This window comes from Tachypleus tridentatus, chromosome 3, assembly GCF_004210375.1.
Source record: "Tachypleus tridentatus isolate NWPU-2018 chromosome 3, ASM421037v1, whole genome shotgun sequence".
NCBI lineage: Eukaryota > Metazoa > Arthropoda > Merostomata > Xiphosura > Limulidae > Tachypleus > Tachypleus tridentatus.
In genome coordinates, this window is record NC_134827.1 from 107,388,304 (window position 1) to 107,412,134 (window position 23,831).

Here is a 23,831-nt window from a genome sequence, read left to right on the forward strand (position 1 = left end):
CCCTGGTGGACCAGTGATAATTTTGAGAACTTACAAATCTTATTTGCTTGTTGTTGTGTTTTTTTATTAATTTCGTGAAAGGTTACACGAAGGCTACCTGCGTCAGCCGTCTCAAATTTAGTAGTGTGATACTAGAAGGAATGCAGCTAATCACCAGTATCCACGACCAACTCTTGGGCTACTCTTTTATCGATGAATAGTGAGGTTGGCCGTCACATAATAACGCCCCCACAGCTGAAAGAGCAAGCATGTTTGGTGCGACAGGGATTCTAACAGACTTGGTGAAACTACACAGTGAGATATCTGCTCACTGTTCTTCCTGGGGAAGTGAACCCCTGATTTAATTGTAATAAGTCTGTAAACTTACAAACCCGCGACCCTCAGATTATGAGTCGAGCAACCTAACCGCCTGGCCATGCCGGGCACTACCACTGCAACAGAATTAGTTACTTTGGATATCCAGTCCACGCTGCACAAATGGGGCATGTATTATCCAGACTGAATTTTAAATCGATAATATAGCGAGAAAGCAGCTAGTTAATAGCACACACCGCCACTTCTTGAGCTACCGTATTTAATTAATGGGGTTTTAATGTTTTTCTTAGCCCAGAAGTAGTATGATATGCGCGTGGGTTTGAAATCACGCGCAAAGCTACACAATGGGTTCTGTGTGCTGAAAGTAGTCGGAGCATGTGTTTTGTTCTTGCTGCAAAACATCGCGAAACACGATCTGTCGAGCTCACAATCTGACACGCTGAATTCTAGGCCACACCAAGCATTCACGTTTGTGAATGCCAACGTATGTTTACCACGTATTATACTAGTCAAAGCTCTCGAGTGCTTCGCGTGTCGGTGACTAAGTGTAAACCTTGTAGCACGTGCTTGAAGCAGATGGCACAAATCTTTCCACTTAAACACAAAATGGCAAGTTTAGTGGTGCACAGTTGACTTCTTACTCTCCACTCCAGTGCTCAACAACGCTACAAACCGGGTTTCGATGTTCGTGGTGGGCGGATCACAGATAGCCCATTGTGCAGCTTTGTGCTTCATAACAAACAAATAAACGAATTATTTTATACCTGTCAGCGCATGCGCAGTTTAAGTGAGATAAAAGTAAGGTTTGTTTGTCTTAGAGTAAAGTTACGTTGTGCTATCTACAGTATCAACAGAGGAGAATCGAACCCTTGATTTTAGTGTTGTAAGTCCGGAAACTTTCCACTGTCCCATCGTGGAATAGATAATAATAAAAGCAGCCACTTCATCTTAATCATTGCAAAAATTTTCCCTGATTAAGCAGCACCGGTGAAACGTTTGCTGGTTGTTTTTATTACTCTTAACTGTGAAGGTGGGCCCGGCATGGCCAGGTGGGTTAAGGCGTTCGACTCGTAATCTGAGGGTCGCGGATTCGAATCCCCATCGCATGAAATATGATCACCCTTTCAGCTGTGGGAAAATTATAACGTAACAGTCAATACCACTACTTGTTGGTAAAAGAGTAGCCCAAGAGTTTGCAGTAGGTGGTGTTAACTAGCTGCCTTCCCTCTAGTCTTACACCGCAAAATTAGGGACGGCTAGAGCAGATAGCCCTTGTGCAGCTTTGCGCGAAATTCAAACAACAAACAAATAGTGTAGGTTTCTCTTTTCAACTTTATTCTCAAAATGTCTCGATCCCTCCGCCATACACCAGAAATTTCTGAGAAAATAAAGCCATATACATTCAGGACGTTTCAAATGCATCATCTTTATGACAGTATACCACAAAATCGTTCATCTTTGAGACATAAATAATGTAACTGCCATATGATTCACTGCTCAAAGTGATGCGTTAAAACGTGTCAAGTGGACTGGAGACTGTAGATCGTTCTTGAATGATTTAATTATTTAAAAGAAAATAATTTTGTTATAACCTCCGCCACCGGAAGTGGACGGAGGTTATGTTTTCATCCCCTTGTGTCTTTGTCAGCAAGATTTCTCGAAAACAGTTGAATGAAAGTTGAAATACGTTTGGACTATGACTCAACTTACGACTACTTAGTTTATAAAAGGTCAAGGTCAAATGTAACGATCACAAAAATGTCATGAAAATAAAAAAATCATTCCTATGTGTTAACAGTGGGATCGAATTTTGCACACTAGTTTAGCTCTATAACTCAGTCTAAAACGATTGGATATTGATGAAACTTGGTGGATACGTGTAGAACATTATTCCACATTGTCCCGCCAAAAATGGACCATGTCCGTTAATAACGACGGACATATGGACACCTTTTCGTGTTTTTATTTTATTTGAAAGGTCAATATGATAAACGGCGAAGGGATACGCTACACTGAGTATCCATATAGATTTCTAACAAGATTTATTCATAAAGAAACACCTCTAGATACAGGCCTAACTTCACTAGAAGCACGTACCAACATGGAAATCTGTCAAAACTAACCCCCTGTTATGACATCATAAAAAGAATATAAAAATACTACAGTATTTCCAGTATCTTGTTATTTTAGACTACAATCATTGGCGGACAATAATACTTTAATAATACTTATCATTCATCAGTATCTCAGTTTCTTACCCTTGTTCTTCCATCCTTTCACCATTTTATTATTATTACTTTGTTCTAAGTTATCCATCTTTGTTATGGCATCACTTATCATTCATCAGTATCTCAGTTTCTTACCCTTGTTCTTCCATCATTTTACCATTTTATTATCATTACTTTGTTCTAAGTTATCCATCTTTGTTATGGCATCACTTATCATTCATCAGTATCTCAGTTTCTTACCCTTGTTCTTTCATCATTTTACCATTTTATTGTTATTACTTTGTTCTAAGTTATCCATCTTTGTTATGGCATCACTTATCATTCATCAGTATCTCAGTTTCTTACCCTTGTTCTTTCATCATTTTACCATTTTATTATTATTACTTTGTTCTAAGTTATCCATCTTTGTTATGGCATCACTTATCATTCATCAGTATCTCAGTTTCTTACCCTTGTTCTTCCATCATTTCATCATTTTATTATTATTACTTTGTTCTAAGTTATCCATCTTTGTTATGGCATCACTTATCATTCATCAGTATCTAAGTTTCTTACCCTTGTTCTTTCATCATTTTACCATTTTATTATTATTACTTTGTTCTAAGTTATCCATCTTTGTTATGGCATCACTTATCATTCATCAGTATCTCAGTTTCTTACCCTTGTTCTTCCATCATTTTACCATTTTATTATTATTACTTTGTTCTAAGTTATCCATCTTTGTTATGGCATCACTTATCATTCATCAGTATCTCAGTTTCTTACCCTTGTTCTTCCATCATTTTACCATTTTATTATCATTACTTTGTTCTAAGTTATCCATCTTTGTTATGGCATCACTTATCATTCATCAGTATCTCAGTTTCTTACCCTTGTTCTTCCATCATTTTACCATTTTATTATTATTACTTTGTTCTAAGTTATCCATCTTTGTTATGGCATCACTTATCATTCATCAGTATCTCAGTTTCTTACCCTTGTTCTTCCATCATTTCATCATTTTATTATTATTACTTTGTTCTAAGTTATCCATCTTTGTTATGGCATCACTTATCATTCATCAGTATCTAAGTTTCTTACCCTTGTTCTTTCATCATTTTACCATTTTATTATTATTATTATTACTTTGTTCTAAGTTGATAATCAGATTTGTTTATAATTGAGCACAAATCTGCATAACGGGCTATCTGTACTATGGCCACCTTGGATATCGAAACCCGGTTTCTAGCGATGCGAGTCCACACACATATAATTGTCCCCCAAGGGAGTATGGTAATTAGGATTCTCTACTCGAATCTCGTCACGGAATATACTTGCCATTTCTATTGTGAGGATTTTATTATGCAACGATAAATCCCACTTTTTATTGGTAAAGAGTAGCCCACTTCTAGATTAGGAATGGTTAACGCAGATAGTCTTTGGATAGATATGTAAAAACTGAACAACCTTTAAGTCCCTTGTTTTGTTTTCCCCAAAAGTGCCTTGTTTCGTTTTTCCCCACAAGTGCCTTGTTTTGTTTTTCCACCATAAGTGTCTTGTTTTGTTTTATCCCCACAAGTGTATTGTTTTGTTTTATCCCCACAAGTGTCTTGTTTTGTTTTTCTTGTTCCCTTTTTCTCGTGGTCTGCACCTGGTTGCTTCAAAATCACAATCTGCACTTTGAAACCATGGTTTCGTTTTAAGAAATGATAATCAAATTAACTATTCCTTTAGTGCAGCCCAAATGTTGGCGGCGGATGCTGCTTTCGCTCTAGTCTACCTACAAGTTCAGAATTAGAAACGAATAGGCCTTTTGCACCTTTTAGAAAATACCCAAAAACAATGAAATGTTCGTCTTTCATATAATCTCAAAGATTACGAGTAATGTTGAGTCCAAAATAAACATAAAAAATGTTTGTTTTTTAACTTGGCGTAAAGCTACACGAGGGCTATCTGCGCTAGCCGTCCCAAATTTTGCAGTGTAAAACTAGAGAGTAGGCAGCGAGTCATCATTACCCACAGCCGACTCTTGTGCTATTCTTTTACGAAAGAATAGTGGGAATGACTGTCACATTATAACGCCCCCACGGCTGAAGGGCGAGCATGTTTGGTATGACGGGGATTCGAATCCGCGAACCCTCAAATTACGAGTTGAGTGCCTTAATCACCTGGCCTTGCTGGACCGTCATCAGAACTGAAAGTGATTCATTCATACGAAATATTGAATTTAATACTGGTTAGATCTTAACTTCATTATTTATTTATTCACTGCATATATTCAATAACTCCAATTAATGAAATTTATAATATCATTTCAAGTTGTAATTATTTATTTATTGTATTTATAACTCAAGAGTTGATGTCATTTTGAGACTTAAAAGTTACCATTTACATTAAATAAAAAACAATTGCAAATTTTTGAACAATGATCTTCCAGTATATTCAATTAGGCCTAAATAACATCACTTAGACCTGAATAAAATCACTTAGGCCTAAATAACATACCTTATTTGATCACATCGTCGACAATTATTATTATTTTTTGAGACAAAAATATTTTCAGTCAACGTTGTCTGTAGGGTGAAATTCAGATTAATCATTGCCACAAGCGTTAGAATTTTGTCTCGACAATACTGGAAAAATTATTCCTCCTAGCGGTCACGATCTATAACTAGATGTTTTTGTAATAATAGTACAATGTTTAATCTATTTGATAAAAATATAATGGCCTTCAACAAATTAATCAAAGTTACTTTTTCACACACGTTATCTGTACATCAGTTTTATATATATATACTCTTCAAAAAAAAAACGCAAAAGGAATATTTTTGTTATTTTATACAGAAATATATGTAATAACGTTACAAGCTCAGAGTATGTGATGTTACACATGTTAAAGCACTGATTGTCAGACCAAAATGACAATAAAAGTTGTGCACTTTGAAAACGGAGGAAAACAACAGATTTTTCGCCAAAACGCATCCGTGTCCAACAAATTTGTTTGAGAGATCTGCATGTTCTGCAAGTGCAACATGTGTAAAATCCCTATAAAAGTGACGGGTTCTCGGTTTTCATAGCTCAGTGTTAAGCCACCGACACGCAATACAGTTACGCCAAGACTGACTGAAGCACAACGCAACAACGCCATTAGTCGCTTGGAAGCAGGCGAATCTCGATCAGATGTTGCCAGAACTGTGAATGTCCACCCAAGCACCATCACAAGGCTATGGAATCGTCACCAACAACATGGATCAACTCGTGACCGTCCACGATCTGGCAGACCTCGTGTGACCACGCCCGCACAAGATCGCTACATCCGGTTACGTCACCTTCGGGATAAAACCACCACTGCAACGTCTACTGCCTCAACCATACCAGGGCTGCGTAGGATTTCCGATCAGACCGTACGCAACCGTCGACGAGATTCTTAGGCCCCATGTGCAACCCATCATCGTATCGTCAACGACGTTTTTCAACATGACAACGCCCGTCCTCACACAGCCCGACTCACCACTGTCTTCTTGAGACACCACAACATCAACGTTCTTCCCTGGCCCTCCAGATCACCAAATTTAAACCCCATCGAACATCTTTGGGACGAGTTGGATCGACGTCTGCGACGGTGACAACCTCAACCGCAGACTCTACCTCAGCTTGCAGCAGCTTTGCAGGCTGAGTGTACAGCCATTCCACAAGATGTTATTCTTCATCTCATCGCTTCCATGGGCAGGAGATGCCAAGCAGTTATTGATGCTCACGGGGGGCATACTCGTTATTGATGTTGAGTGACGTTAAACTTCACCTAGTGAGCGTGGACTTCGCCTTTGCAGACTTTGGATGTTCAGCAGTGAATGTGCAAAGTTTCACACATGTCATACAGAACTACCCGGAATAAACTTGTTAACAATATGTCTCAAATTTTGCCTTTTGCGTTTCTTTTTTTGAAGAGTATATATTTGTAACTTGTCAAATTTATATTTTTCAGCTTACACAGCACAGTAAAATCTTAGACAGATATATTGTTGAAAGTTTTAACGTAACACTGTTTGATTGTTATCTCAAACGTGATGTTTCTATTACGTACGATTCTTATAAGGTGATTGATTAGCTAAGATTTTATTACGATTGTATATTTGGCAACAGAAGTATCAAGTTCAGAGGTCAACTGGAGTAAATAATTATATAAGAATGGAAGGCACTTGAAATTGCATCTGTGTCTAAAGTTTTCAGTAGTCCAAAGTGGTCACCACATATGTTAGCTGCTCGAAGCTGTGAGCCATGTTTTAAAATACAGAAATGTAACTCTCATGTGCTTTACTGCCATTAGAGTGATCCATTTTGCAAATTACGTGCAAAGCAATGTTATTAAAATAATGTATATAACAATTTTTCATTGTCTTAGATAACTGGCACTCTCAGTTTGAACTGCAGCCTTAAAAAATAATAAAACGATCTTAAAATAGATTTTGATTATTCATTATTTAAGTTTGAATATAAAATAAAAGTCTTGCACCTCAAGACGGCTGGTACGAGTATTAAAACTTTTATTAAAATAAAGTATAGAACAACGTCATCTCCAAGTATTGTTTGTGCATCACATATAGTCTCTGCCACTGTAAGCGAGCGAACGAACGTACCAGTTTAAACAGCCTATGAAATTACGTAACGTTACATAGATCAGTGTCAAAATTTCAATTAATATTATTGTAGACGTAACATGCACTGGTTTCCCACTGCACGTGAAATAACTAACCAGTTACACGATGCACAGATGATTGGCCAAAAACAATTTGAGGGTTTCTCAAAAGACAACCTCATTGAATGAAATACGCCACAGATGATGTGATTTCACGAAACAACCACCCTTTACTTGAGAGTTCACGCCCAGGACTCTAAGAATGAGCAGGAACTGTCTTCAGTGAAAGAAGACCTGGAGCTCTTGTTATTGTGTATTGCATGCCAGGTATGAAATGGCAGCCTAGACGAATTATTTCGCCATGGTAATCGAGCCTTACCACTATCATCGTCATAAGAAGGAACACTCCACCTGGACATTAAAAACAATCTATTGAATTGTTTTGAAGGCCTAGCTGGGGCTACTTTCACAGCTCTCCTGATGTAACCTGTACAATCATTGACGGAGCAGCTGCCATCTAAATGTTTAGGCCAGGAGCCGCAAAAACATTTAATGAGTTTGGGACAGGTATGTCACTGCCAGAGCTAAACGTGGGAAAGGGGCGTGTAGACGTGTCACTGGTTCTGCTTCCAAACCTTTAAAGAGTCTTCTGCATGTGCGTATTAACAAGAAGAGACACTTTGACTTTCTTTCAGAATATGTCATCAGATCAATAAAGAAACAGGACAAGGAAGTTATAGCCACTGATGGTCAGCTGACCTGTGTGTTCCTATTCCGATGGATCTTGTCTCACTGGTACCATACCATCCAACCATTTCATTCAATAATTGGTAAAATATGGTTTGTCTTTTAAGCCCAAAGCCACATTAGCTATCTACTGTGTCTCTTTCGAGAAATGAAACCCCAATTTTGGCATTGTAAGTTCGAAAACTTACCACTAACCCGTCGAAGGGCTAGTAATATATAAAACGATTAATAAAAATCTGAACAAAACACTTTTAATGTGCAGTATTTGTAGTTCACCATAGCGAATCTATATTTATACAGGCTTTAGGGAATGGACTCTTGAGATAAAAATAATTTGTTTAATAAAATGAAAGATACACATTTCTTTTTGTGAGAAATCAGTTAACTCGCATCTCTTCACCAGTCGTCGTGACGGGTTTTCAAATGCAACAGTTTCTTTAACTTTTAATGTAGAAACAACGAAATGAAAACTATTTATTTGTTTTTACCGACCGAGTTGTTTGTGAGTACAGAACTTTGTACATGTGACTGAGTTTTTCATGCCACATGACTCACCATCAATGGTGCAGTTAATCCAGCTAATTAATGTTAGGATTCCATGTGGGTTTTAAATAGAAAATGAAAGATTTCCCCAAATATTTTAGCACGTTATTTATAGTGAGTTTTGTAGTGGACAAACACGCACACAGGAGAGAGTAAATAACATGAATTCTACTTATATAAAACGTTGTAAAAATGTATATTTGCAATTTTAACGTTTCCAGTCCATCATCTTGTCGCTTCTGTTCGTACATCCCACTACGTACGAGTACTTCATCACGTGCATTTAGAATATTATTCTTCGCAGGTGGTTTTAGCATTACGTCATCATAATAGTCGTACCATATTGGTTAGTGTTCCTCAGAGTCCACAGTATCTAGTCAACATAAAAACCTTCTCAACTACGTTCTACGGTACGAGATTGTCTTGAAAATATTGTACAAGATAGGTATTCTATATTTTACTTTGGTAAAAACGAACTTTAGCTGCAACAAACAAACAACAACGACAGTTTTGAGAAAATGGGTGGCGCTGTGGCTAGGATAACTGGTGAACATATAGTCTATGTCCGCACGGGAGACAGAAAGGGCGCAGGAACTGACGCCAATGTATTCATGATCCTCCATGACGAGGAGGGTACAAAGACCCCAGCAATGAAGTTGAACAGTTTTCTCAGAAACGACCACGAGCGGGGGGACACGGGCTCTTACTACTTTCCCAAGATAGAGGGATTTGGTAGGGTCAGTAAAATTGAGTTGTGGAGAGACTCATTCGGCCTCGCCGACGATTGGTTCGTGGACCGAGTGGCCCTGGAGTACCGAAAAGAGAAGAAATTGAAGGTTTACTTCCCCATTAACCGCTGGATCAAACCCAACAAGAGATATATATTTAAACTATATGACTGCAGCTTGCCACAGGAAGACGAACACCAACAGCAACGTTCAGAAGAACTGGCCGAGAAAAAGCAGCTCTATGAATACACACAGAACATCGAGGGGGGTCCGGTTCAGGTACTCATCTTTATAACTTCTTGTTATCGTAAAGCATAAATAGTAAGCCACACACTTACTAGTGTTTTCATCTAAAGTTAGTTTTACGTTCGACATTAACGTTACAACATTTCTTTAAGTGACTGAAACCTGTTGAATCCAAACCAAGTGATTCACTTGTTGCTTGTAAAGAAAAAATTTGAAACTATGGGTTCGAAACCAATTTTTAATCATGCGGAAATAAAAAAGAATAAGTAATGTATTGAATGTTATAAAGTAAACCGTTTTAAACAAAACACCGGATGTTATACAGTAAACCGTTTTAAACAAAACACCGGATGTTATACAGTAAACCGTTTTAAACAAAACACCGGATGTTATACAGTAAACCGTTTTAAACAAAACACTGGATGTTATACAGTAAACCGTTTTAAACAACACACCGGATGTTATACAGTAAACCGTTTTAAACAACACACCGGATGTTATACAGTAAACCGTTTTAAACAACACACCGGATGTTATAAAGTAAACCGTTTTAAACAACACACCGGATGTTATACAGTAAACCGTTTTAAAAACACACCGGATGTTATACAGTAAACCGTTTTAAACAACACACCGGATGTTATACAGTAAACCGTTTTAAAAACACACCGGATGTTATACAGTAAACCGTTTTAAACAACACACCGGATGTTATACAGTAAACCGTTTTAAAAACACACCGGATGTTATACAGTAAACCGTTGTAAAAACACACCGGATGTTATACAGTAAACCGTTGTAAAAACACACCGGATGTTATACAGTAAACCGTTTTAAAAACACACCGGATGTTATAAAGTAAACCGTTTTTTTTTTCATCTAACGTTGTACTATTGAGAAAAAAACTATAATTTAGTTTATTTTTTGTTAACAAAAAACTAAACAATGGGCTATCTGAAGAGAAGACTTAAGAACGTACTGGCTGTGAAAAATTGAAACATTTTTATATTTGGAACTGCATGGTCAATTAGGTGGTTTGTCCAAAACTGTATAGTCAATAAGGTGGTTTGTCCAAAAATGTATGATCAATTAGGTGGTTTGTCCAAAACTGTATGGTCAATTAGGTGGTTTGACCAAAACTGTATGGTCAATTAGGTGGTTTGTCCAAAACTGTATGATCAATTAGGTGGTTTGTCCAAAACTGTATGATCAATTAGGTGGTTTGTCCAAAACTGTATGATCAATTAGGTGGTTTGTCCAAAACTGTATGATCAATAAGGTGGTTTGTCCAAAACTGTATGATCAATAAGGTGGTTTGTCCAAAACTGTATGATCAATAAGGTGGCTTGTCCAAAACTGTATGGGCAATAAGGTGGTTTGTCCCAAACTGTATGGTCAATTTGGTGGTTTATCTAAACTAGAAGGTAACTCACGTCTCTTTCAGAAAAGCCATCAATAATTGGTATTTCATAACAAGTTTCCATATCTTAATTTCTAGCTATATAGTTCCTGATATGTCTATCTAATGAATTGTGTAATACACTAATTACCTGGATTAATAACCTAATTAAATTGTGATAATTATATATATGTATAATTAACCGGATAAATTATGGTTTAATACACGTTTGTAGTAAAGCACAATGCTTTACAATGGGCTATCTGTTCTCGCTGCCCACTTCGAGTATTGAAACCGGATATTTAATGTTATAAGCCCACTGACTTACTGCTGAGCCATCGGGGGCACAACATGTTTCACCTTTGACAAACTATCAAAGTATAATAACCGAAAAATATCATAAAACTAGACTCTAATCTATGTTTGTTGAATTTTGTACGAAACAACTCGAGGGTTATCTGGACATAGCCGTCTTTACTGTTCAAGTGATAGACTAGAGGGTATGTAGCTAGCCACCAACACCCACCACCAGTAAGCACCCTTTATAACACAATCACTAACCCCAGGTGCGCAGCGCGTTCATTTTTGGCGGTAACGAAATGTGTCCTTAGTGGTATAAACTGCGGTCAAACAATCGTAATGAACGGGTAATTCTTTAGTGTGTTTGTTTTGAATTTCGCGCGAAGCTACACGAGGTCTATCTGTCTAGCCGTCCATAATTTAATGGTATAAAACTTGAGGGAAGGTAGCTAGTCATCACCCCCCACCACCAATTGTTGGGCTACTCTTTTACCAACGAATAGTTGGACTGACTGTCTCAATAACATCCACACGACTAAACGGACGAGCCTCTTTGGTGTGATAGGAATTCAAACCTCGATCCTCAGATTACGAGTCGAGTGCTTGAACCATCTGGCCATGCCAGACATCTTTAGTGTGATACTGATAAATGACCTTTAACCTCAGCCTGTTACCAAGACACAACTTGTGACTCAACTGAGTATTGTACAAGTAGTTGTTTTCAGTGTTAATTCTAACGTGTACAAAAATAAAAGTATATGTATATTTGTGTGTACCTGTATTCAGTTAGAAAATAAGGGGAGAAAAACAACAACTTTGATACATCCAACATTTTAGAAACGGCAGAAATCATCACATAAATAAATACATAAACTTGTCTACCGTGATCACATTCCATGACACTCTGGAGAGAAAAGCTGTCTGACATGCTATCTGTACTATGCCTATTGTGTGTTCGAAACCGATTTTGTGGCGTTGTATTCCTCAGCTTTACCTCTGAGCCGCCAGGAAGCATTACTGTTTGTGTATTGTGATTTCTTTTAGAATAAAAAGGACACTAGGTTAGAAGAAAAATATATCACGTCAAGTTGATAAGTTTAAAGAGATCAACAGAAAAAAAATAAGGAAAATCTTCTAAGGAAAAGATATCAACAAGAATGATGGAGTTAGCTTGGTTAAACGGTTCGACAGTCAAACAAAATGGCGGATGTTAAACTGATATCTCCTGATGAAACGGTTCAACAGTCAAACAAAATGGCGGATGTTAAACTGATATCTCCAGATGAAACGGTTCAACAGTCAAACAAAATGGCGGATATTAAACTGATATCTCCAGATGAAATGGTTCAACAGTCAAACAAAATGGCGGATGTTAAACTGATATCTCCAGATGAAACGGTTCAACAGTCAAACAAAATGGCGGATGTTAAACTGATTTTTTCAGATGAAACGGTTCAACAGTCAAACAAAATGGCGGATGTTAAACTGATATCTCCAGATGAAACGGTTCAACAGTCAAACAAAATGGCGGATGTTAAACTGATATCTCCAGATGAAACGGTTCAACAGTCAAACAAAATGGCGGATGTTAAACTGATTTTTTCAGATGAAACGGTTCAACAGTCAAACAAAATGGCGGATGTTAAACTGATTTTTTCAGATGAAACGGTTCAACAGTCAAACAAAATGGCGGATGTTAAACTGATATTTCCAGATGAAACGGTTCAACAGTCAAACAAAATGGCGGATGTTAAACTGATATTTCCAGATGAAACGGTTCAACAGTCAAACAAAATGGCGGATGTTAAACTGATATTTCCAGATGAAACGGTTCAACAGTCAAACAAAATGGCGGATGTTAAACTGATATTTCCAGATAAAATGGTTCAACAGTCAAACAAAATGGCGGATGTTAAACTGATATTTCCAGATGAAATGGTTCAACAGTCAAACAAAATGGCGGATGTTAAACTGATATTTCCAGACAGATGTGATGCACTACTTAATAAAATGAAACTGACATGTAGTTAATGAAGATTTTTCATGTTGGGTACGCACTTGTAAAGAAGCTCTTCATGTTGAACAGGTACATATTTTGATCATGTTGAAGATACATGTATCGAAGTTATTTGATGAAACATGTCCCTACTGAGCATTTCGATGCTAACATAGATACAACGACATTTCGTAATACTGAACATACAATCAACTGATGTTAATTCACACCGATAACACACCAAGTGAAAGTGGAGTTACTTCATGTTGATCATGTCCTTACTCTAGATGTTTATTATTATTGTTAATGATGTCCACCAGGGGGACTGAAACGTTTAGTTTCTCAGTGTCTAATCCTGCAAGTTTTATATTCTGCCCTTCGGAATACGAAGGTAAACACTGGAGTTCACTACATCCATAAAACTAAGCAAGGAGTCAACAAATATGGCCGACTTTAATGTATACAACTTGTGTACCTGTGCCTGAAAGATAATTTCTATTTAGCTGACAACTAAACACCTGCATTCCAACGAACGAAGCAGGTGCACCCCCTATATACTGGTACACACATATATACCAGTACTACCGGTACAAATAATAATAATGAGTCTTAGCTCGGCATCGTGGATTTGATAGAAACCCCATCTGTTAGCATGACGTGGTAAATTATGTAAATTTATATTCATTTCCGTACTTGCACAAAACATCGGGCAGGCAGTAGAGCTTCATTATCCCTGATTGTTAAAGGGTACAATGTAGCTCTAATGTTTAACCTTCAGAGGTTACAGTGTAACCCTGGTCATTGGAGGGTGTAATCTAACTATATGTTAATTTCACGCACATGAACCCGCCATAACAGTTATAAAACATTACTGCTGAACTTCTATGATTCTTTGTGGTGGACAATGCGACTAAAAAGGTTGATAACGACGAACAGGTGGAGTGAAATTATCTCTCATCTTTGGAGGATATAGTGTAACAATGTGATTTTTTGAGGATATAGTGTAACTATGTGATTTTTTGAGGATATGGTGTAACTATCTTTGATATATGGAGGATAATGTAACAATTCCTGATTCTTACAGGATATGGTGTAACTTTGTCAGGTCTCCAGAGGATTCATTATAACTCTTATATTTGGTTTTCAGATGTTACAGTGTAACTATTCCTGATTTTAATAAGGTACTATGTAACTACATTTTTAAGGGTACCGTATTTCTCTGTTTCTGATAGCTACAGGGTAAAACTGAACGTCAACACTGGAGTTCAGAGTTTAATCCTGTGACAGAACATTCACTTCACCAAACAGTGTTTACTACTATAATTTAAACCACGACTGAAACACAGCTGGCCCCTGTGAACCAGATTAAGTCTTGCGATAATATTCATGATCAATATGCAAAAACATTAACAACAATAATAAACCTGTCAAGTCGGTAAAGTTTTTACGAACCATTCTAAAAAACAAGCCTGAAGCAGAAATTTATTGAAAAGGTTCATGTATTTTGACTGAGTGAAATATCTTATTTTGTTGGCTAACATGTTGTATTGTAAGAATATTAAAAATGGCTGGATTTATTAGAACAATACACAAGTCTTACTTTATGATAAATGTAGAGTAACAATCGGAATCGGTATTAAAAGTATATCAGATTCCAATATATTCTAACAAAACATTATTCTCTACTATTCCAACAATATATTTTAACATTGTATTGTTCGAACATTATATTAGCCACTGTTTGTGAATATATTATATACTAATAACAATAAATCTATATAATGGAGGAGTCATCGTGTTTCTAGAGGAACTTCTCATAAAAATAGAACGAATTCACGTTTTTTTTCATCAAATTTAGTAACATAATGAATAAAACAAACCGCTCTGTTAACTGTGTAGAATAAAAACATCACATAAACAAAATAACTGACACTAAATCATTTCTTTCACCCAAATTTCCGACCCAAATATAGTTTGTTTCAAGTTAATCGCAAAGTTACACAATGGGCTATCTATGCTCTGCTCACTACAGGTATCGAAACCAAGTTTTCTAAATTTTAAGTTCGCAGAAGTACCGCTGTACCACTTGTAGGGGGTTATATTATAATAAAAAGAAACCAAATTTAAAACAGTCTCCTATTTTAGTATATTTCTAGGTAACGTACAATTTATCAAGTTTATGATATGAGACGAAAACTAATAAAGCGAACAGGAAAGTGACTTCATAACAATAAGATTTAATCTGTTTTGCATGGTATTAAACTAGGAATGGAGTTAACACTTAAGAGCTTCACTTTTTTGCATGGTATTAAACTAGGAATAGGGTTAACACTTAAGAGCTTCACTTTTTTGCACGGTATTAAACTAGGAATAGGGTTAACACTTAAGAGCTTCACTTTTTGCACGGTATTAAACTAGGAATAGGGTTAACACTTAAGAGCTTCACTTTTTTGCCCGGTATTAAACTAGGAATAGGGTTAACACTTAAGAGCTTCACTTTTTTGCCCGGTATTAAACTAGGAATAGGGTTAACACTTAAGAGCTTCACTTTTTTGCATGGTATTAAATTAGGAATAGGGTTAACACTTAAGAGCTTCACTTTTTTGCACGGTATTAAACTAGGAATAGGGTTAACACTTAAGAGCTTCACTTTTGTGCATGGTTTTAAACTAGAAATAGGGTTAACACTAAAGAGCTTCACTTTTTGCATGGTATTAAACTAGGAATAGGGTTAACACTTAAGAGCTTCACTTTCTTGCATGGTATTAAACTAGGAATAGGGTTAACACTTAAGAGCTTCACTTTTTTGCATGGTATTAAACTAGGAATAGGGTTAACACTTAAGAGCTTCACTTTTTTGCATGGTTTTAAACTAGGAATAGGGTTAACACTTAAGAGCTTCACTTTTTTGCATGGTATTAAACTAGAATAGGGTTAACACTTAAGAGCCTCACTTTTTTTCATGGTATTAAACTAGGAATAGGGTTAACACTTAAGAGCTTCACTTTTTTGCATGGCATTAAACTAGGAATGGAGTTAACACTTAAAAGCTTCACTTTTTTGCATGGTATTAAACTAGGAATAGGGTTAGCACTTAAGAGCCTCACTTTTTTTCATGGTATTAAACTAGGAATAGGGTTAGCACTTAAGAGCTTCACCTTTTTCATGGTATTAAACTAGGAATAGGGTTAACACGTAAGAGCTACACTTTTTTGCATGGTATTAAACTAGGAATAGGGTTAACACTAAAGAGCTTCACTTTTTTGAATGGTATTAAACTAGGAATAGGGTTAACACTAAAGAGCTTCACTTTTTTGAATGGTATTAAACTAGGAATAGGGTTAGCACTTAAGAGCTTCACTTTTTTCATGGTATTAAACTAGGAATAGGGTTAGCACTTAAGAGCTTCACTTTTTTGCATGGTATTAAACTAGGAATAGGGTTAACACTTAAGAGCTTCACTTTTGTGCATGGTTTTAAACTAGAAATAAGGTTAACACTTAAGAGCTTCACTTTTGTGCATGGTTTTAAACTAGAAATAGGGTTAACACTTAAGAGCTTCACTTTTTTGAATGGTATTAAACTAGGAATAGGGTTAACACTAAAGAGCTTCACTTTTTTGCATGGTTTTAAACTAGGAATAGGGTTAACACTTAAGAGCTTCACTTTTTTGCATGGTATTAAACTAGAATAGGGTTAACACTTAAGAGCCTCACTTTTTTTCATGGTATTAAACTAGGAATGGAGTTAACACTTAAAAGCTTCACTTTTTTGCATGGTATTAAACTAGGAATAGGGTTAGCACTTAAGAGCTTCACTTTTTCGCATGGTATTAAACTAGGAATAGGGTTAGCACTTAAGAGCTTCACTTTTTTTTCATGGTATTAAACTAGGAATAGGGTTAGCACTTAAGAGCTTCACCTTTTTTCATGGTATTAAACTAGGAATAGGGTTAACACTAAAGAGCTTCACTTTTTTGAATGGTATTAAACTAGGAATAGGGTTAACACTAAAGAGCTTCACTTTTTTGAATGGTATTAAACTAGGAATAGGGTTAGCACTTAAGAGCTTCACTTTTTTGAATGGTATTAAACTAGGAATAGGGTTAGCACTTAAGAGCTTCACTTTTTTCATGGTATTAAACTAGGAATAGGGTTAGCACTTAAGAGCTTCACTTTTTTGCATGGTATTAAACTAGGAATAGGGTTAACACTTAAGAGCTTCACTTTTGTGCATGGTTTTAAACTAGAAATAGGGTTAACACTTAAGAGCTTCACTTTTTTGAATGGTATTAAACTAGGAATAGGGTTAACACTAAAGAGCTTCACTTTTTTGCATGGTTTTAAACTAGAAATAGGGTTAACACTTAAGAGCTTCACTTTTTTGCATGGTATTAAACTAGAATAGGGTTAACACTTAAGAGCCTCACTTTTTTTCATGGTATTAAACTAGGAATAGGGTTAACACTTAAGAGCTTCACTTTTTTGCATGGCATTAAACTAGGAATGGAGTTAACACTGAAAAGCTTCACCTTTTTTTCATGGTATTAAACTAGGAATAGGGTTAACACTAAAGAGCTTCACTTTTTTGAATGGTATTAAACTAGGAATAGGGTTAACACTAAAGAGCTACACTTTTTTGCATGGCATTAAACTAGAAATAGGGTTAGCACTTAAGAGCTTCACTTTTTTTCATGGTATTAAACTAGGAATGGGGTTAACACGTAAGAGCTACACTTTTTTGCATGGTATTAAACTAGGAATGGGGTTAACACTTAAGAGCTTCACTTTTGTGCATGGTTTTAAACTAAAAATAGGGTTAACACTAAAGAGCTTCACTTTTTTGCATGGTATTAAACTAGGAATAGGGTTAACACTTAAGAGCTTCACTTTTTTGCATGGTTTTAAACAAGGAATAGGGTTAACACTTAAGAGCTTCACTTTTTTGCATGGTATTAAACTAGGAATAGGGTTAACACTTAAGAGCTTCACTTTTTTGCATGGTTTTAAACAAGGAATAAGGTTAACACTTAAGAGCTTCACTTTTTTGCATGGTATTAAACTAGAATAGGGTTAACACTTAAGAGCCTCACTTTTTTGCATGGTATTAAACTAGAATAGGGTTAACACTTAAGAGCCTCACTTTTTTTCATGGTATTAAACTAGGAATAGGGTTAACACTTAAGAGCTTCACTTTTTTGCATGGTATTAAACTAGGAATAGGGTTAACACTTAAGAGCTTCATGCACCTTTAGTGACTCGAACGTCATTACGCGTCAACGACAGTTTCCGGTCAAATAGTGTTTTTGAAAAATAATTTTGTTCTAATCGAAAAACGTAAGTGCTTATGGTGCTAAAATTAGGAGTTCGATCCCTGTAGTACGCATTGCGCAGTGTGCTAGTTCACTGTACACATTTGCGCATGAAACCAAACAAACAAGCGCAATAACAAATCCTTCGTGTCCTAAAGACTCTGTAAAACACTTGATATTTAGGATACTTCTTGTTTTTATGTATGTTTTTACTTATACTTTAACTCGCTCTCTAACTTGATTGTTCTGGAAAGATTTGTTTTTTGAAACAACACAATATCTTCTAGGTTGTAAAGTTTATTTTATGTTTTTAAATATTTAAAAACTTCATCGAGTTCCTCTGGAGACAACTAGGAAAGTTTTCAAATAACACAAAGTCATAAATCATAATTTTGAAATACTAACATTTATTGAATTGGCCCAGCATGGCCAGGTGGTTAAGGCACTCGACTCGTAATCCTAGGGTCGCGGGTTCGAATTCGTCACACCAAACATGCTTGTCCTTTCAGCCGTGGGGGCGTTATAATGTAATGGTCAATCCCACTATTCGTTGGTAAAAGAGTAGCCCAAGAGTTGGCGGTAGGAAGTGACGACTAGCTGCCTTCACTCTAGTCTCACACTAGTAAATTAAGGACGGCTAGTGCGGATAGCCCGCGTGTAGCTCTGCGCGAAATTAAAATAAACAAACAATTTATTGAATGTTCACATTAATGATTACACACCTTTTTCTGACAGCGACCCCTATCAACGTAAACATAAAATATCCATTTGAGTTCGTATTAATCACGTTTTATGTAAATACTTTTGACGTTTAATAAGCACAAAAAAAACGCGATACGTTTTGGCTTTCAGTTCCCTTTTAAAATAACGCATGATGTTTCACTTCGTTTCAGATCAAGGCAATACCTGAAGGAGAAAACTTTACTGACCAATATTCAGTAAGTAAGCAAGCTGGCAAAAAGGACTACACTGACCAGTACTCAATAAGTATAGATATACTGAAAGATATAATTTCATTGACCAGTATAAGGTAAGTAGAGAGGCTGAAAGAAGTGGATATAACTGGCCACTATAAGGTAAGTTAATACTCTAAAGGAGAGGATTTTACTGACCAATATAAAAAACATAAACGCCCTGAAGATCAGACTTAACTCACCAATAAGTTGATAAATACTGATTACTTCTTAAGTGAAAAAGGAGTCGAACCTATGTACTAACTAAGATATTTTTTCCTTACATGTACGATTTTATTTTGTAATGTAATCTTTTTTTTTCTCAGCCAAACTAGTAAGTGTTCTCAAGATGTTGTCATCCGTCGAATTTGCAGAGGTTTTATTGTCTTGAAAGTTTTACATGCTCTACAACAATCTACACCAGACTTGTACATTATCAATATGTTTCTCTCAGCCAAACTCGCATGTTTATTAACCCTATCTTTAACTGTGTTTAGTGAAACATCAAGTCTATGTCCACCAAAGTCATATGTTTATTAACCCTGTCTTTAACTGTGTTTAGTAAAACATCAAGTCTATGTCCACCAAAGTCATATGTTTATTAACCCTGTCTTTAACTGTGTTTAGTGAAACATCAAGTCTATGTCCACCAAAGTCATATGTTTATTAACCCTGTCTTTAACTGTGTTTAGTGAAACATCAAGTCTATGTCCACCAAAGTCATATGTTTATTAACCCTGTCTTTAACTGTGTTTAGTGGGACATCAAGTCTATGTCCACCAAACTCAAACTTGACGCTAAATTAATCGGCCTAACCTCCGACAAGTGGGAATCTCTACAGGACCTGAAGAACATATTCAAACTCAGTCTTTCAGAGCCGTCGGTAAGCCTTGTTGTTGTTTAACTTAACCAATCTTCTGTGATTGAAATCACCTTTCTTTACTAAGAACTTAAAATAGTGGAAGAAATGTTCGCATACATTTTTTTCCTGAGGTGAAGCCACCAAAGTTACTAATGAACTTGTAATAATTAGATATTATATACTTCTGTATTGAAGCGCATTCTTCTAACATAAAAATGAATTGACAAATAATAATTCATAAGTATAACGAGGTGGACATATTACGTGTTGAGGGGTGGACATATTACGTGTTTCGATAGAATTGATCATAGCTAAAAAAGATTTATCAATGTTCTATCGAAACATTTAGGATGTTCCCCAAATTAAAACCTCTTAATCACGTTGTGGAACGTTATTTGTCAATTTACTATTAAACATTATATAACCGTGCTCACTTAAAACATAGAATTTTAATTAATTTCTACTACAGAACAGAACTACGCATTTAACTTTATTTTAAAACGTTGTTTTAGAGTGTTGGCTGTTCTGAATTAAATTATTATACCTAAAACGTTTTAGTTTTTGTTTACCTTGAACCTATGATCATTTAATCGATGTTTCACTAGCTAATACTCGTATGCTGAAGCATATGTTTACTAACTAACAAAGAAACTTCGGTTTCTTTTAGTTTCGAAAAATTTTAATCGCTCTAGAAGTAGCTAATTAGATCCTGATAAACGTTATCTCCTCTTGAAGTTAAGAGTTGTTTATTACTCAATGTTCATACTTTGTTTTGTAATAAAATTATACGCCTCATAAAATAAAAAATGACGAAACGCCCTCTATATTGCAGTGCTTGCCACGATGGAACGATGATAAATGGTTTGCTGTGCAGAGAGTGCAAGGACTGAACCCTATCTCTATACAGCTTTGTTTGGAAATTCCTGAGAAGTGAGTGCAATTTGAATATAATAACCATAAACGTTGTTCAGATAAATATTCGAGATTTTATTATTCGTTTCGTGTTCAATTATTTAGCTAAAAGAATACAATGTGTGGTTACAAAAACCAAAGTTGTTAAAGAGTTTAGTAGTAAATTTTGTAAAACCCGATAAACAAAATAAAAACCGGTACATATAAGAGAAACAGAGCTCGTAACTAAATAAAAAAAATATACATGTATAAAAAAATGAAAACAAGTTAAAGTTGTTGTTTTTTCTTGGCCACGTGTCACGAATGAAATTGATTCCGTCTCTACTCTCTAGCTTTGGAGTTAATGTGTTTGAGTTAGAACCGATGTTGGAGAACCTGACATTGAGGGAGGCGCTAGACGCACATCGCATATTTATTGTCGACTTGAAGGTTTTGAAAAATCTTCCCTGCAAAGATGACAGAACAGTAAGTAAAGTTATACAGAACGTAACTGATGTGTTCTCGTCTATCGGATCGTATGGTTACGGTTGTTGTTGTTTTTATCAGATAAATCATTTCAACACTGCTCTGTTTTTCAGGTGGTTGGCTACACTGTTCTGTTTTTAGTTTACCTCAGTATAAATCTCGATAGCGTATGAAACATTATATATATCAGAGGTCTGAAGAAATGTTGGATATTTATTAAAATGAAAGGAAGACAAAAGACGTCGGCTATTCAAGATTGTCACATAGTTTTCTTTGATACTTATTAAAAACACAACATTTGTCGTTTGTTATATACTGCAGATTAAGTCGACACACAACATTTGTCGTTTGTTATATACTGCAGATTAAGTCGACACTGTCATGTTTCTTTTGTCTGTTGTTTTTTGAAAGGGTAGAAGGCTGTTAAGTGTATGTCAACTGATTATTAATCGAGTTCTCCCACCGAGATATTTTAACAACATCATTCAAAGGAAACATGGTGTGAAACAAACAGACACACTAAGCGAATTATTATTATCTTACTTACTCCTTAGCTAACTTAACCTCCTATATTATGCCCGCATTTAATATGTGGTCCTGTCCAGAATTAAACGTTGAAACTAGCACAGATAGCATCGTGTACATTCTAATAACCTACAGGTTTTGTTTTAGAAGTTATAGTGCTTGTAAAAGTTGAAGTAAAAACCTATGAGGGTATCTTGAGATACATATTGAGGTTTTGGCAGAAAAATTCTAAACATTTACGTCTGTTTTATTTACTTTTAACACAAATGATACTTCTTCCCCCCATGTTTCGAATTTAACGTGGGGTTCACACTTATAACCTTATTCTTAGATAGTGAAAGTAACATTATAAATATTATATTAAAATATTGGTACACTGAACCTGGTGGCGAAATTCATCCAAGCGACTGGTTTGGTTTGAATTTCGCACAAAGCTACACGAGGGCTATCTGCGCTAGCCGTCTCTAATTTAGTAGTGTAAGACTAAGAGGGAAAACGGCTAGTCATCACCACCCACCACCAACTCTTGGGCTACTCTTTCACCAACGAATAGTGGGATTGAACGTCACATTATAAAGCACCCATGACTGAAAGGGCGAACATGTTTGGTGTGACGGGGATTCTAACCCATGGCTCTCGGATTGCAAGTCGAATGCCTTAACCACCTGGCCATGCCGGGCCACCTAGCGACTGAGTTTGAAGAAACCGAAAAAAAGGTCTAAAAACGAAAATTATTTGTACTGAAAGAGAATCCATGAAAGAAGATAACATATTTTCCGGTCTTAAATCGAAAAACAAAGTATCCAAAAATAGCTCAAGTTAAAACTGACTTTAGAATATTTATTTATTACTAATAAGGCTTACTTGTTCGAGTTATTTTCTTTTCGATAGATATGTGCACCACTTGCCTTATTTTTCTCAACAAAACAAGGAACTTGTACCTCTTGCTGTCCAGTTATTTCAGGATAAAGCTCCAGACAATCCTGTAAGTTTATATGCTTTTGTTACTTTATAAATATCTACAGATAATCCTGCGAGTTTGTTTTATTACATTAAAAATATTCCAGATTACAACTCTAGATTATTCTACGAGACTGTTTTTGGTTTTGTTTTGTTTTTTAATTTCAAGAATATTCCCGTTATCCCAGGAAAAATAATTAAATAATCCTCGATATTTACAAGTATATCAAGTACCTGTAAGGCATCACGTGCCCACATAACAATCGCTGCAATTGGTTGGAGCATCTGTCGAATTGCTAACGAACAGAATTTTTTTCTCGTATAACAGTGGCATTCAACTTTGCTATTTAATATCATAACTTTATAAGTATTTTATTAGAAACAAATGATACGATAGAAATCACTAAGTGACAATGTGATACGAATTAACTCATAAATAAGCACTAATAATTACGCCACAGCTGAATTATTGTAGGCTTAGCGACTGGCAGTTATGGATGCAACTGAATTATGCCAAATAGGCTTAGCGATACCTCAAACAAGAACGGAATTAGCTTCTTTCTGGTGAGAAGCTAAGGTTAGCTAGTCAAAAAAAGAAAATAAAAAATTGTGGGAACTGCACCTCCTACACGTTGTGGGCACACATCTGTAGCGTTTAGGCTTGAGGGGAAGAGGTTAAGATACGTTTTACCCAACAATCTCCTGATGTTGTCCAAGTTTGAATAT

The 23,831-nt window shown here is 36.0% G+C and overlaps 1 protein-coding gene across 2 annotated transcripts in view; it reads left to right on the forward strand.

Moving 5' to 3' along the window:
* The first annotated feature begins 8,822 nt into the window (after positions 1 to 8,822).
* Positions 8,823 to 23,831, forward strand: part of LOC143247696 (polyunsaturated fatty acid lipoxygenase ALOX15B-like) — a 30,510-nt gene continuing 15,501 nt past the window's right edge. Inside the window, exons 1-6 of one of the 2 annotated variants that reach the window (XM_076496096.1) lie at positions 8,823 to 9,455; positions 19,322 to 19,366; positions 20,139 to 20,264; positions 21,076 to 21,173; positions 21,488 to 21,620; positions 23,037 to 23,130. In XM_076496096.1, the coding sequence (XP_076352211.1) occupies positions 8,967 to 9,455; positions 19,322 to 19,366; positions 20,139 to 20,264; positions 21,076 to 21,173; positions 21,488 to 21,620; positions 23,037 to 23,114 (969 nt within the window). In that variant the 5' untranslated portion in view covers positions 8,823 to 8,966 and the 3' untranslated portion in view covers positions 23,115 to 23,130. Of the gene's footprint in view, positions 9,456 to 19,321; positions 19,367 to 20,138; positions 20,265 to 21,075; positions 21,174 to 21,487; positions 21,621 to 23,036; positions 23,131 to 23,831 lie in introns of those variants that run through there. The other variant, XM_076496097.1, reaches the window with a different exon arrangement.